This window comes from Diabrotica virgifera, chromosome 4 (assembly GCF_917563875.1).
Source record: "Diabrotica virgifera virgifera chromosome 4, PGI_DIABVI_V3a".
Classification (NCBI taxonomy): Eukaryota; Metazoa; Arthropoda; class Insecta; order Coleoptera; family Chrysomelidae; genus Diabrotica; species Diabrotica virgifera.
In genome coordinates, this window is record NC_065446.1 from 181,326,022 (window position 1) to 181,341,365 (window position 15,344).

The 15,344-nt window shown below is 35.1% G+C and overlaps 1 protein-coding gene across 2 annotated transcripts in view; it reads left to right on the top strand.

Annotated features, from left to right (window-relative positions):
* The window catches only part of LOC114340698 (complement C1q subcomponent subunit A), a 69,285-nt gene that overhangs the window by 32,799 nt on the left and 21,142 nt on the right, over positions 1 to 15,344 (top strand). For both annotated transcript variants that reach the window (XM_050648614.1, XM_050648615.1), the window contains one exon: positions 14,702 to 14,806. In XM_050648614.1, the coding sequence (XP_050504571.1) occupies positions 14,702 to 14,806 (105 nt within the window). The remainder of the gene's footprint in view (positions 1 to 14,701; positions 14,807 to 15,344) is intronic.

Genomic DNA, 15,344 nt, shown 5'->3' on the forward strand with positions numbered 1-15,344 from the left:
AAGTATAAAAACGTCAATTTGTAAGTGTAATATTAACCATTTTCAAGGAGTTTCACTCTAAGTTTCTAACCTTTTCAAAGCTAGAGTGGAAGAACTATAATTGTGTAAACTGTGTCATATAGTACCATAACAATAAAGATACACTAGAAATAAACAAACCATGACACGTTAAATGTTACTAAAGTGGAAGTTACATTCAGATGGTAGTGTACAGATATAGGATAACAGAGTTAAAATAAGCATGGCCAAACTCAAAAAATATTTCACAAAAGTGTAATATTTTTCCATTTTGCATTCATAAATATTTTGCAACTTATATTTCTTTTATTGTAGCCGGCCCATAACGTACGATTAAAAACTTTGACAACATTGAAATTATTTCTGTCATATAAAAAGCACAGGCGTATCTCTGTAACGCTGCCATCTGAATGTGAACCACAGTATACGCTGTGAGCTCGTATATAGAGGGGATATTTACAAATTCGCGAGCGCCAGTAGTGACAAGTCTGTAAACCTTTACCGGAAGTTTGACATAAATGTCAAAGTGATTAATTTAAAATTAAAATTAAAAACATTAATAATTATAAAAAAATATTAGTTGGTCAAAGCTGTGTTATATATTTTTAACTTAAATATACTTACGTTTTAAATACTGAATTTAAGTTTATTTAATGATCCGTAATATGTAATTATAAATTAATCTATCGATCTTAGCGACATCTACACGATAATTGTGAAAGTATCCGAAGTAAGAAATTCATATTTTGTCAATAGAACGTCAAAATGATTAGCCAAATCTTAAAAAAATCGATTACAATTTAATTACTTTTTTGCGTTGTAAATATTAAGCGATATCAATTAAATAATAAATTTAAAAATTACCGGTGAAAGTTGAATTAGTAACCGCTAGGAGCGACACCAGCAAAGCTCAGAGCGTATAGGATCACTACCAAATCTTGATTTACAATGTATATGTTACAGTTCAAGTTGATTATTCAGTTGGAGTTGACTTTTCCTAGTTCGAGTCGACTCAAACGGCTAGTTTTAGTAAAAGTTCAAATCGTGATATTTATAGTCCAGGCTGTATCGTCGCCCCCGTTTGGTAAATTATTCCATTTTGATTTTTTTGCACAAACTTACTCAAAAAGAGGTCCTTATAACGAATCCACAGGGTGTCAGGTGGTACCGTCATCAAAAAATTGTTTAAACAATTTTTTTTAAACAAATTCACAAAAAAAATCACTTCGGACATCTTTTTACATCATTAATTTGGGTCATTCGGAGCAAAAGAGGTCTTTTGTGATTTTTCTGTAAAATTTATTTTTCTCGAGTTATACGCGATTTAAAATTTGAAAAAGGGGAAATGACCATTTTCAAGGCTTAATAACTCAGTTTTTTTTATTATTTTTTTTTGGGAGGCGAGAATCTTCAAAAGACCGTCTGGGTAGGTGTCCCAGGTGTTTCGGATTCGATCCGTCACGCTTCACCGTGCCGAACCGCCTACCGACTAAACTCACCTCCTCTTCCTCCAGCCGACAGGTCTGGGACCGCTCTTGGCGAGCATGTCTGATCCGTCGACCTTACTCATAACTCCCCCCGGGCACCCTCTGCGTGCACTCCGTAGATTAAGTGGCCACCCAGCCGCCCCGTCCCGCACACACCCCGCACAAAGACCGGTCGGTGAAGACGACCGTCCCGTGCAGCCCATGTGCGGGTGGGGCGACCGCGGTGCCCCCAATCCAACATGAACTAGCAAAAGGATACCAGTCGACAGTTACGAGCAACTCCAAACATTCGTGCTTTCATCGTTGGGTGTAAAAATCCTCCCCCACTACTTGATACAAAACAAAAACAGACTAAAAAAAAACAAGACAAAACAGAAAGTAAACAAAACAATACAAAGGCGGTCAGCATGTGTCAGATGTAAAAAGTCCTCCCCTGCTGATTACCGCTTAAAACACGCAACACATTTGAGTAATAAAATTGATTTAAAAGGATAAATATTGTATAAATAAGATTGAAGAAGTAAATAAGGAGATAAAACAAGATAAAATAAATAAATAAGTAAAACTAGTTAAAATAAGACAGACAGCGCAGGTTGGATGTAAAGGATCCTCCCCCCACTGGCTGCCATCTACGACACAAAAAAAAAACGTTAAAAAAGAAATAAATAGACGGTCATCCCGCTTGCAGTCGCCTCTCTTTCTCCTCTTTGTGCTTCATTGTCTTCGTGACAAAAGCAATGATCAGGTCGAAGTCTCTCTTGCTATTGATAGCTTTATCAATTAGCTCGTGAGGCTCGCCTAGAGGGGATCCCAGTCCCAGCTGCAGCTCGGTACGTCCCGCCTGGTATGCAGGGCACACGAAGACGACATGCTGCGCGTCATCCACTACTCCACACTCAGGGAATAGATCGTCCACAGTTTTCCCTATACGATGAGTAAATTTCCTGAACGATCCATGTCCCGTCAAAAATTGTGTGAAATAGTAGCTGACGCGCCGATGCCGGCACTCGTACCACCTCACCACATCTGGACACAGGGATCTCGTCCAGGCCGCCTTCTCGACTTCGGCTGCCCATTCCCTCTGCCACATCTCTAGACTTATTTTCCTTTCTTGTGGACCTGAACCTATTGCCCCGTTGCCCCTCTGGTACATTCGGACTCTTTCTCTGGCCAGGATGTGCACCGGTACAGACCCAGCCGCCACCTGTAAGGCAATTATTGATACAGTTCTCTACGAGCTGCACACCCTGATCAGAGGTTTCCTTTGTGTCCTAAGAAGCACGTCTTTATACTTTTTCATTCGAAAGACCTCGTGCCACACTGGGGCTCCGTATAAAACTATGGATAAGATGGATTGTGCCATCATTATTCTCTTCTGGGATCCAGGACCCCCTATAGTTGGCATAAATTTATTTAGTATAGAGGTCCTTTCTTCTGCCTTCCGACATGCTTCTTGTACGTGTTGTCCGAATTTAAGCTTGTCGTCGAAAATAATTCCGAGGTACTTAACCGTCTTTTGGGGTCTTATTACAGAGCCTTTGTATCCAAATATTATATCATCTCTCTTTCTTGGTCCCCTCAAGATAATGGATTCTGTCTTCTCTACTTCTAACTTTAGATCATTTCTCTCTATCCAATCTGCGGTCTTCTGTATTGCTTCGTTTACTTTTTGTATTATTCCCCTATTAATGTCGTCTTCGACCAGTAAGGCTAGGTCGTCCGCGTATGCAATCGCTCTCACTCCTCTCTGCCTGTTTACTTCTAGTACCCCGTTGTATAGTATATTCCAAAGTAAGGGTCCCAGAACTGACCCCTGGGGTACACCCGTCATTTATTTCTTCTTTTTCTTCGATATGCATACGGTTCTTTCAGATAGGTAGTCCTTTATTATGTTGGACACATACTCTGGAGCCCCAAATTCGACTATTCGGTCTACTATGTGACCCCAGCTTGCTGAATTAAAAGCATTTTTTATGTCCAACAGAACAAGGACCACCCCTTTAGCCGCGTCCCTTATCAAGGTCGCGGCCTCGACTCTCGATTTACCTTTTCGAAATCCATATTGTTGATTTGATAACACTCTCTGATCTTCCAACACGCCCTCCAGCCTCTTCTTGATAAGCCTTTCGTAGAACTTACCAAGGCAGTCCAGAAGGCATATTGGCCGATAAGAGGTTGCTGAATCGGGGGGTTTCCCAGGCTTTAGGAGTAGAACTAAGAGTAAACTATCGCTAAGAATATCCATTTCGCTAAGAACTTCGTTATATTTCCCCCCCATCTTTATAAGGAGGGCTTCTTCTTGTTCTGACTTTTTCTCTGCCTCGAGTTCCTTCCCTCTTACTATCATCTACCATGAGATATTTTCCCTCCGCCCCACATATTCGAGGGCTTTCCTTATGATCTCCTTGTTAAGGTCGTTACCGGCTACGACCCGTACAACCTCTGGTGTTTCATCCATCTCTTTCTTAATTTTAGTTATAGCCTTTTCTGCTAGGTCGTATATATCGCCACCCCTTTCTTTTTCTATTCCAGCGACGAACGTGTACCAAATTGTTTTTTTATTTTCTTTCCTCCTAAAGTTCTCAAGGAATTTGATTTCTCCCTCGTTCACTTCCTCTAGTGTTTCTGCGAGGTCCTCTCCCACGTCCTTTATTATATTTTCTACCCCCTTGTCCTTCGCATCCTTTTTTGTTACTATCAGACATGTTTTCTTTTCGACCGTTTCTCGTAACCACTCTTGTTCCCACTTTGTCTTTATATATGCTTTCCCCTCCCATTTGCTATTACATATACTCATGAAGGTTTTTTTCCTCCCCCCATGTTTAGAGCCCTTTTAATTTTTTCTTGCTCTTCTCTCTGTCTTTCTTGTTTCACTTTAAGCTTGCAGTGGTCGCATTTTACTTCTTGTTGTGTTTTTTCGGCTATACTGTTGTCTTCTTTTTTGTTGTTAGTGGATTTTATGACCCAAAACAGTTTTTTTTAATTCCGTGTCCATCTCCACCTTTTCCCCCCTTTCTTCGCTTAGGTTAGTAAATATCTCTATTAGTTTTATATTTAATTCTTCGAGTTTCCTGTTTATTTTTTGTTGTTTGGTTTCGTTAGGAAACTTAATACTCTCTTCGAGTCTCTCCCTCTTCAGATCATTTATTCTCTCTAGACTGTCCCCTTTCCTTTTCTTCTTATTCATGGTTTCAACATCAAGCAGGAAAGAGGCTAACACCCTCTCCTGAATATTTTGCCATCCTTTTTCTATTTTTTCCACTTCCTCTTGTGATCTTTCCTCCCCTATCTCACCGTCATAATTTTCACTGTTTTCCAGCATTTCATCCCCTACTAGTGTCGACTGTTTTGGGACAGTCGACCTGTTCATCTTCTGTTTCTTTTTATGTGAGTTTATGAGCTCCCTCTCAAAACTGTTATTTCAAGTCGTCATGCGACTGTTTTTTCCTATTCTCATTTTCCATATCCGTTCCATTGTCCGTGTCTCGCCGATGGTCGTTTTCACTCACCCCCGTCTGTTCAGGATTTTGTTTATTGGTACTCATATAAATTCCCACGAGTTGGGACGTAATATACGTCTGGCGCGGCAGTGCGCCCTTACCACGCCAAGGCTTGGTTACTTCGGGAGGTCGTCAGGTATCCCGAAGGGATCGTTTGTGATGCTCTAACCCTCGCATCTCTCATATCTTTGGCACGATGCCTTCCACCGTGATAGTGGGGATTGTTTTATTGAGGTTTACTCCTCTAGGCTTTTTTTGACGGTTGCCTCCGGACGCAGTGGCAGTTTGTATTCACAGGCTACATGGAGTTTCCGCGTAACTGCTGCCTCCCCTGTTACGCGGGATTTGGAATGGATGTGTGGTGGGAAAGGTGCTGGTGGGGTAAGACATGACGGCTACTCGTAGTGGGTATGCCGAAGAAGTTTTCGAATAGAAATTTGTGATCAGAGTCCGACGGCGGAGCCCCCCGCACAGTGCTTTGGGGCCCCCTATGGACCCCCGGTCACAATGCTGAGGTGGACGAGATTAACTTTTAGGGATTAGAGTAGCCGTAGGGAAGTTGGAGGGTGATATACATCTGCTGAAGGCGAAAGGCGTCGCAACTGCTCGCCTCAGTTCAGCGAGGCCTTTCCTGAGCGTCCAGCGGCGGTGTCCGGCGCTCACCCGCTGCACAGTCGCTGGACGCTGAGACTGTCCTTGGTTTCACCGGTCGTGCTCCCCTCACAATTTTAGGGACCACGATCGGTTACTCGGCCCTCCCACCGTCGTCGAGGTAGAAATACAATCCCAGCGAGGGTAATAACTCAGTTAAAAATTATTATTATGAAAGTCAGAAAGTCACCAAATCAAATTTTAACGACCCCCCTATAAGGTACTGAAGAAATATTTGTCATTATTGTATTACTAAGCTGTTATTTTTAATTATTAAAAATAACAGCGTAATGTAATTTTTAATGAGCGGTAGGAGCTTATTGAGGCGGCTGTCAATGTGAGTGCGACTGAGATCTACCATTGGGCGGTCGGAATGGAGGATCTTACTCGAACTCACATTGACGGCCGCCTCAATACGCTTTTAGCGTTCATTGTTGATAATTAAAAATAATAGCTTAGTAATAAAATAATGACAATAATTTCTTCAGGATCTTGTAGGGGGGACTTTAAACTTTGATTAGGTGACTGTCATAATAATAGTTTTTAATCGAGTTATTAAGCCTTAAAAATGGTCATTTCGCATTTTTCAAATTTTAAATCGCGTATAACTTGAAAACTATCAATTTTAGAGAAAAATCACAAGAGACCTTTTTTGCTCCGAATGACCAAAACAATCTAATAAAATTTATCCGGAGTAAAATACTTAGTTATTTGTAAAACAGTTCGTGAAGTATGCTTTTTGCGCACGCACGCGATGTTTAGAGCACGAGTGGGCCGAGTGCTATACATCGCCTAAGTGCGCAAAAAGTACTTCAAGCACAGTTTCATACAATGTTTTATCTACCAAAAAACAAATAAAAAAAACTGCATCTCTTCTTCACTGGAATACATTCCAATTTTACAATTTTTTAAAATTTTGACATTTAAAAATTCAAACTTCTGTCAAACCACAAAACTGTCAAAAGTTTTTTTGTAATTTATTGCTCACATGTCATTACCATGACAAGGCGAAAGTAAAGGATATTTGATTATATGAAAGTGTGCTAAAAAACAGTGCGAAAAAGTAAATCCCATTTAAAATACACTATTACTTCAGGCACACTTTTAACCCTTAATATACTGCTATCTATATTTACAATTTTTACAAAATAAAAACTTATACATAATATGAGGTAGAGTAGATAAAAATTATTTTTGTGAATTTGGTTAACAAAAACTGGTTAAACAATTTTTCGACCGCGGTACCGTCTGACACTGTGTATTTGTTATAAGGATGTATTTGTTTAAGCAAGTTTGTGCAAAAAAATCGAATCACAATAATTTACCTAACGGGGGCGAGGTTACAGCCTGGACTAATAAGTAGTTGAAACGGTCAAAACAAAGAGACGCACAATCGTCAAAAATGCACATGAGATTATACTCGTATAAATTGTATAACCTACTTTTGCTAACAAGAGTTAGGAAGAGTCATAAACCGGGAGATATTAACAGAAGTTCAACCACGATTTTCTAAGTCCTGCCCTTTGCAATACTGGAAGGTTAGAAAAGGTATTTTACAATTTGTGGAAAAATCCACGGGTTTCCTGTGACATTTTCCTGTGAAAATTAGATTTTCCATGAAAAAAAAAATTGGGAGTTGCGATGAATTTTTAAGTCCTACCATATCCATTGAATAACAGGACACTATCTATTTTATGAAGAAAATTTTTTGGGCAGGACGGTTGCAAAAGGACTAAGGGAGTATACAGATATACAAACATGTAATGAAAATAATGAAATTTTCATAATTTTCTAAGTCCTGCCAACTTAATTAATTAATCATATTTATTTCAAAATGACCAAAAAAAATGTTGGCATGACGTCACCTAATGTTTAACTGCAATTGTTTCTTGGAAAAATCTGTATATAATTTTCACTGTGGTTCCGTGATTTTCTAAGTCATAAAATAAATTTTGTTATAAAATAAATAATTTCAGTAGACATTATTCAAAATGGCAGGATGTTTAGTTACACCTTTTTTACTATATATAGTTGAAAAATTTGTAAGAAAATTCGTGGAAAATTACACGATTTTCTAAGTCATGCCATTTCGCATATATCTCAAGAAGGTTAATATAAATCTATTTTCAAAGAGGCAGGATGGTTGTATAGTTATTTCGTATAAAAAAATTAACTTGTGTGTCTGTAAAATTATATCAGGGTGTTATTCAAACATATTCATATCACCACAATTTTCTGAGTCATACCATGTCGAGTATGCTTAAAAAACACTAATCTAAAACCGTTTACAACTTGACAGGATAACCGCAAAGATGAATATTACAAAAAATTAATTTGTATATCATTAAAACAATTGTATCCTATTAAATATTATTTTCCTGAATAATGTCTCGGAATTTTTACACAATTTTCAAATCTAATAGCAAACTGTAACATCTTTATTTTAAGTGATTAGATCATATTTTTATCTAAGTAAACGCAATAAAAGTAAATAAACAATTTTTAGAATTTATTGGTTATAGTAGAGAATTTACCTATCCATTATATTATACAGGGTGTCCAGAAGCTCTCATAACAAACGAAAACCGGAGATTCCTCAGATAATTTTAAGAAAATTTAACTCAATTCACCTAGTTCAAAAATGCTTCCAAGGAAAGCTAACGCTCTTTAAAGATGGCGTCTTGTAATTCATCATCGTCATAATTCAACCCGGATCTACCCAATGCTGGATATCGGTCTCCCTCAGTCTTCCCCATGCATTTCTGCCTGTGCTATCTGCATCAAGTTTCTGTCGATCTGTTTGATGTCATCAGACCATCTGGTTGGCGGACGACCTCTACTTCGATATGCTTCGTCTAGAAGAAGCATATCGAAGTCTTGTAATTAGTTTCTTTAAAAAAGCTGCAGAACGCTTTTATTTGGAAAAACAAAAACTGGTACACTTATTTATCTTCCAGAGGTCAATTGTCAAACGTCAATTATCAATTGTCAATTTTTAGTACCGGTCATAGGGGTCCGTTTTGGGTACGGAAACGGATATTTTATCGAATAACTTTTCTGTATAACTTTTAAGCATTTCTGACACTGGATTATTAAATTCTGGGATAGTTTTGTCCTAAAAGGTACTTTTGCTTTAATTCAGAAGAATACGCAGTGCTCTAGAAAAATCGATTTGAAAAATTTTTCGTTTTTTGGTTTTTTGAGTTTAAAAGAATCTAGAAAAATTCTATTAAGGAAAACGAAAACTGCTACGTTTATTTCTCTTCCAGAGACGAATCGATTTTATCAATTGTGAATTTCTAGTACTGGTCATAGGCATCCGTCTTGGGTAGATCAACGGATATTTTATCTCATAACTTATTGGTCTTTAAAATTTTGGAGATTTTTGAGAGTAGAGTATTAAATTATGAGGTATTCTAGTACTAAAAGAGACTCTTGCTTTAAGTCGGCAAATACACCGTTTTTTTTTTATTTAAAAAAAAAAATTTCAAATTCAAATAAAAGGTGTACAATATAAAAATGGGTGGAAATTGCATTTTAGTGCATAACATGCATCCCAAAGTGGATAAACCTGTCAAAATCAGGGCAAAATTTTGTTATTTGGGAGGTTTGTCGAGTTACGAATACGCAAGCAGAACCGACCTCAGAATCACCTAGTACCCAGAGTTGCTGCTAAGGCACGTCATCTGGAGCTTCGTGGGATATCGGCAATAGATTAAAGAAAACAGATAATTCGAGGGTTTTTGGGATGGCCGAACACGAATATGGCATTACAACCGACCCTCGGAGCACCTGGTGCCCAGGGTGACTGGTCTCGAATTTAGAGAGTTTTTGGAGGTCGATTCTGATGGCGTATTCATGTTCAGCAACCACAAAACTCCTCGAGTAATCTACTTGCATCACATTAGTGTCTGAAAGCCTCGAAATTTAAGAATATGGCGTGTATATTAGTCACCCCGAGCATTAGGTAAAGATCTCTTCTAATGTGACATTCTTGTTCAGAAACCCCAAAAACCACCTGAGTAATCTGTCTGTATCAATTTACTGCCGAAATTAATATATATAAATATGGTACAGAAAATGCTTAACAAATAAAAAGGTACCATATCAAATCACTAACAATATGTATAGGGTGTGAATGTTCCTACAAAATTAACAAAAACACTACATAAACTACCTCGTATAATATTTCAAAACACTATATTTTATTAAAGAGAACATCGAGTAGAATCCGAAAATGTAAAAATATACAGGGTATTCCATTTAAAAAACAAAAATTTGTGTCACCCTGGGAAAACGGGTAGCCCTGTATATTAGAAAATACTGTTAAATCATAGTCCTATCTGTGGCCCATGTTTTACCTAAGTAACTTTTTTTCGTATATCTTACGACAAACGAGTAATTGTACTGTGTCACAATAATGCCCCACCCTGTATACAAAATAACCATAAAACCATCCTGCCTCTTTGTAAATAGACTTATATTAAGATTCTTGAAACATGTGCAAAATGGCATGACTCAGAAAATCGTTGACTTTTTCACGAATTTTCTTACAAATCTAGGACTCCTGCCGTCTTACAAGAACCGTTTAACCTTCCTGTCGAGTACCGAAAAGGTATTGATTGTATTTGAGTGTTATAACTTTTTAAAGGCAGGACTAATAAAATCACGGAATCAGGGTGAAAATTTTCCGCAGAATTTTCCAAGGGACAAGTATACTTAAACATTAGGAGACGTCATGCCAATATTTTTTTTGATCATTTTGAAATAAATATGTTTAGTTTATTTAGTTGGCAGAACCTAGAAAATCATGAAAATTTCATTATTTTCCTTACATGTTTGTATACATATATACTCCGTTACCCCGTTTGCAACCCTCCTGCCCAAAAAATTTTCTTCATAAAATCGATAGTATCCTGTCTATCTACGGATATGGCAGGACTTAGAAATTCATCGCAAAACCCTATTTTTATTTTTTGGGAAAATCTAATATTTACAGGAAAATGTAACAGGAAATTTGTGGATGTTTCCACAGATTGTAAGTACATCGTCTACCCTTCCAGTGTTGCAAAAGGCAGGACTTAGAAAATCGTGGCTGAACTTCTGTATAATATCTCCCAGTCTATCAACTTCAACTAGTAAAAGTTGATTTAAATTTTTCAAATCAACTTTTACTGCTCGTTTCAGTTGGAGTTGACTAGAACTAGAAAAAGTCAACTCTAACTGAGAATCAACTTGAACTGTAACATATACACTGTAAATCCCAAATCATAATTTACAAAGTTTATAATGGTAAATTCTGATTCAAGAGTGCTCCCCGTAACATTAAACGTGTCTTGGTTTGTTTATTTCTAGTGCAGCTTTATTGTGATTTTAGTATAGTATAATATTTTCAATTTTAAAAGAATTAAAAAGCTTATGATGAATGTTTATGTCGGGAGCTAGCTGATCTACAATACATGCTATTAGAATGTCCTTTTAGTCCAGGGCGCATCTGTTTTGAGATGGACGTTGAAAGGTGACTCAAATTTTTTTGCAGAAATTGCTTGAGAATAAATCAAATAATAATATTTAAGTTATCCTTCCACGCAAAATGGTCCGGAACATTGTTTAAATAATCGAAATGTCAAAATATGAAGGAAAAATTCGATTTTTCTATTGTTTTTTTGATTATAACTTTAAAACTATTCATTTCTAAGAAAAGTTGTACTGACATAAAAGTTGCATAATTAAATTTCCTACAATATATAATTGGTAAAAAATTTAAAAAATAGTCACCCTTGTTGCAAAACAGCAATAATTGAGAAAAAAACCATACAAAAACAAGTATTCGCATTTTACGTTTTTCAACCATTTATGCTACACTAAGGACCTTAATATTTTACCCAGAAAAACTTTATGATATAGTGAAACAACACTGTAAATTTCATTGAGATCGCTTTAAGGTGCTACAGTAGCGATCAACAGGTAGCCAAAACGCGTTCCAAGATTGCGGCTGTAATTTTGAATATTTTTTCGAGATATTTGGCAGACGTATTTGTAATATAATAGAGAATGGCGATACAGAGCCCAATTTAAAAAATATATTAATATGTGGAAATTACTCTGTAATTAAATACAATATTAAAAAACGAGCATGTACCGCCATTAAGAAGAACAAAAAAATACACTTTCTTCAAATAAACTTTTTTATCCGATGCCTAGATTTTGTGTCATTTCGGAACTACTAATGAAATAAAAAACTTTAAAATAAAAAACAGAGTAAAAAAGTTAGTGGTAATAATAGTTTTAAATGTAGATATAGGCTATTGATTATATTCAAAATAAGATAGCTAAAAGGAACTACAACGTTAACGGGGTTTTATTATTTCACATGGTCAATGGATATCTATATATGAAAAAACCTCGGAGTGCTACCATTTAAAGCGGTGCGTTTTTGAGAAATGGCTGAATTAGTCCCTGGGCACAGGTTACATTAGGGTGAGTTCCATGCACTTTTGGTACAAACCTACCTACATAAAAATTGTTCCTGGTTGAATTTCTTATCTAAATATCACTTTTTAAAGTCAAGGATACTTTTTTTTACAAAAATATATTCAAAAGAAAAAGCACAAAGAAACCCAAAAGAAAGAAATTTTGTTTTTCGTCCATAACTTTTGTCCACGAGGATATAGGTATAGATATTGCTTTACAGAAAAAAAACCTACATATTTCTTCTTTAAAATGTTGTTTAGTAGAGGTAATTAGAATTTATAGTTTTCGAAATATGATTTTTCAAATTTTGCCACTCACAGCAATTTTGGGCAATTTTCCTTGTTATTTCGCAAATATTGTGCTGTAACTTTTTTCTACGTAACTTTAGGTATATGCAATTATACACGTAATAGAAATAGAAATCAATTACCTTTAAAATGGTCTACTGTGTATCGTTATACGACTTTTTTTTTACAGAGATTATGGTTTTTCAAGGTTTTATACTTTTAACGATTTTTATAATATAATATAAAAATAAAATAATATTATTATATAATATACTACATATTATATAATAATACATTATATATAGTATATATAATATAATATTATATTATATATTATATGATACCTAATATAAAAAAAATATTATTTTTTACATTTTTTACGATTATTTTTAAAATTTCTCATTATAACTTTTTTCTTCTACATTTAGGTATATATTATATTATATAATAATAAAAGCTTATTTTGTTTACTTTAAAATGGTGTATTACAAAACATTCTAGGATTATTTTTGAATAAGATATTATTTTTCAAAATGTAATAAGTACTTGCAACGATTTTTGATTTTAGTATTATTTTTTAAATTTCCCATTATAACTTTTTTTTTCTTGTAAATGAATATACTATATATTGCTCAATAAAGAGAGCTTGCTTTCTGTTCTTTAAAATGGTGTATCATCTATATTTAAATAATGGAAACCGAGTGATTCTTTGATATTTTTTACCTGTATTATTTAAAATTATTTCTTTTACAAAAATTACATAAACATTAGTCTTAGAAAACATCACTTTAGTTAAAATTATTTAAACGTTGACATTTAAAAAATTTTCAAAATCAAAGTTCATCTGTTCGTTAGCATTAGCTTCAATATCTTCCTCTGGCACCTCAGTTATCTTAGAGTTCCCACAATTAGTACCCATGCACATGCACATGCACCCTTTGCAGAATATTAAACAACTAATTCCTATCTTCCTACAACCGCAGATTTTTGTACATCCTTTGGTACATTTACATGCTATTTTTTCAAGCAAAACTTGTGGTGCAGGAGCTTTGACAGCAAATATTGAAATTAATCCATATTTTGAAGCTTGCCCGGCTGAGTCACGTGGATCGAAATATTACCTATAAAAAAGAAGATTTAATCATAACACACAATCACATAAAAAAGTTATAATGAGAAATTTAAAAAATAATCCAAAAATCAAAAATCGTTGCAAGTACCTACTTATTACATTTTGAAAAAGCATATCTTATTCAAAAATAATCCTGGAATTTTTTATAATACTTATAAAACAGAATAAGCTTTCATTTTTATTATACATAATATAATATACACCTAAATGTAGAAAAAAAATTATAATGGGAAAGTTAAAAAATAATCGTAAAAAATATAAAAACTCGTTAAAAGTATAAAATCTTGAAAATGATAACCTCTTTAAAAGAAGTCGTACAACATTATACAGTAGAACATTTTTAAGGTAATTTATTTCTATTCCTCTTACATGTACCATTGCATATGCCTAAAGCTGCGTAGAAAAAAGTTACAGAACAATATTAGCGAAATAACAAGGAAAATTGCCCAAAATTTATGTGAGTGAGGAAATTTGAAAAATCATATTTTGAAAACTGTAAATCCTAATGACCTCTACCAAACATCATTTTAAAGAGAAAATATGTAACTTTTTTTTCTGTGAAGCAATTCCTATACCTATATCCCCGTGGACAAAAGTTATGGGACAAAAAACAAAATTTCTTTCTTTTGGGTTTCTTTGTGCTTTTTCTTTTAAATATATTTTAGTAAAAAAAAGTATCTTTGACTTTCAAAAGTTATATTTGGATAGGAAATTTAACCAGGAACAATTTTTGTGTAGACGTATTTGTACCAAAAGTGCATAGAACTCACCCTAATATAACCTGTGCCCAGGGACTAATTCACCCATTTCTCAAAAACGCACCCCTTTAAATGGTAGCACTCCGCGGTTTTTTCATATATAGAGATTCATTGACCATATCAAATAATAAAACCCCGTTAACGTTGTAGTTCCTTTCTATAGTACATAAACAATAGCCTAATACTAAGCACATATTTTGTAAAAGAGGGAACTCAAAACACATTTACTGGCCAGTTGGTTGCCGAAATCAGTGCCAATAAAACAAATACACACACAAAAGTTTTTAAAAGTTTGTACTAGCTAACTATTTTTCAGCTTAGTTATTTTCATAAGAAACCTTAAAATTAAATATTTCTACATTAAAATATTACAAATACCAAATGGAAATTTTAGATAAACATCGAGGACAAAAAGGCGATCGAGGTTTTACAGGCAGTCCAGGCCGTCCAGGCCTGCCACTAGATGGACCACCAGGCCCACCAGGGAGATATATACCTGGTATGTAAAATATAAATTCTTATTCTTCTTTTTTAGGTGCCGTCTTCTTAACGAAGGTTGACGATGACTTTTGCAAAGTCTTCTCTATTTTGAGCTTTTCTTATTAAACTTTGAAAATCCAATCCTGTCCATTCTTTGATGTTGCGCAGCCAGGTCATTGGTCGTCTACACGGGCTGCGTCTGCCTTCTATTTTCTCTTCTATAATAAGTTGAAATGACGATAAATGAAAATCGTTGTTCTTTCATAACTCAAAAAGTATTGATTTATTTTACTAACTTTATACAACAAATTTTGCTTAGAATTTATGCCTCTATCGATTCATTTTTAATAATATAAATTTCCCCGCCAAAAGAGGTACCATCCACCCCCAGAGGAGTTAAAGTGCAAGCTGGCACCATGTCACATTTTTCGTTTCCTGAGGTATCTTCTAACTACTTACCAATTTTCATGAATATTCAGGAGGATAAACGAAATCAGAGGCGAAAACCAGCAGTGACTGCACTGTAACTGCAAAACTTATTACAACGATAGTAACAT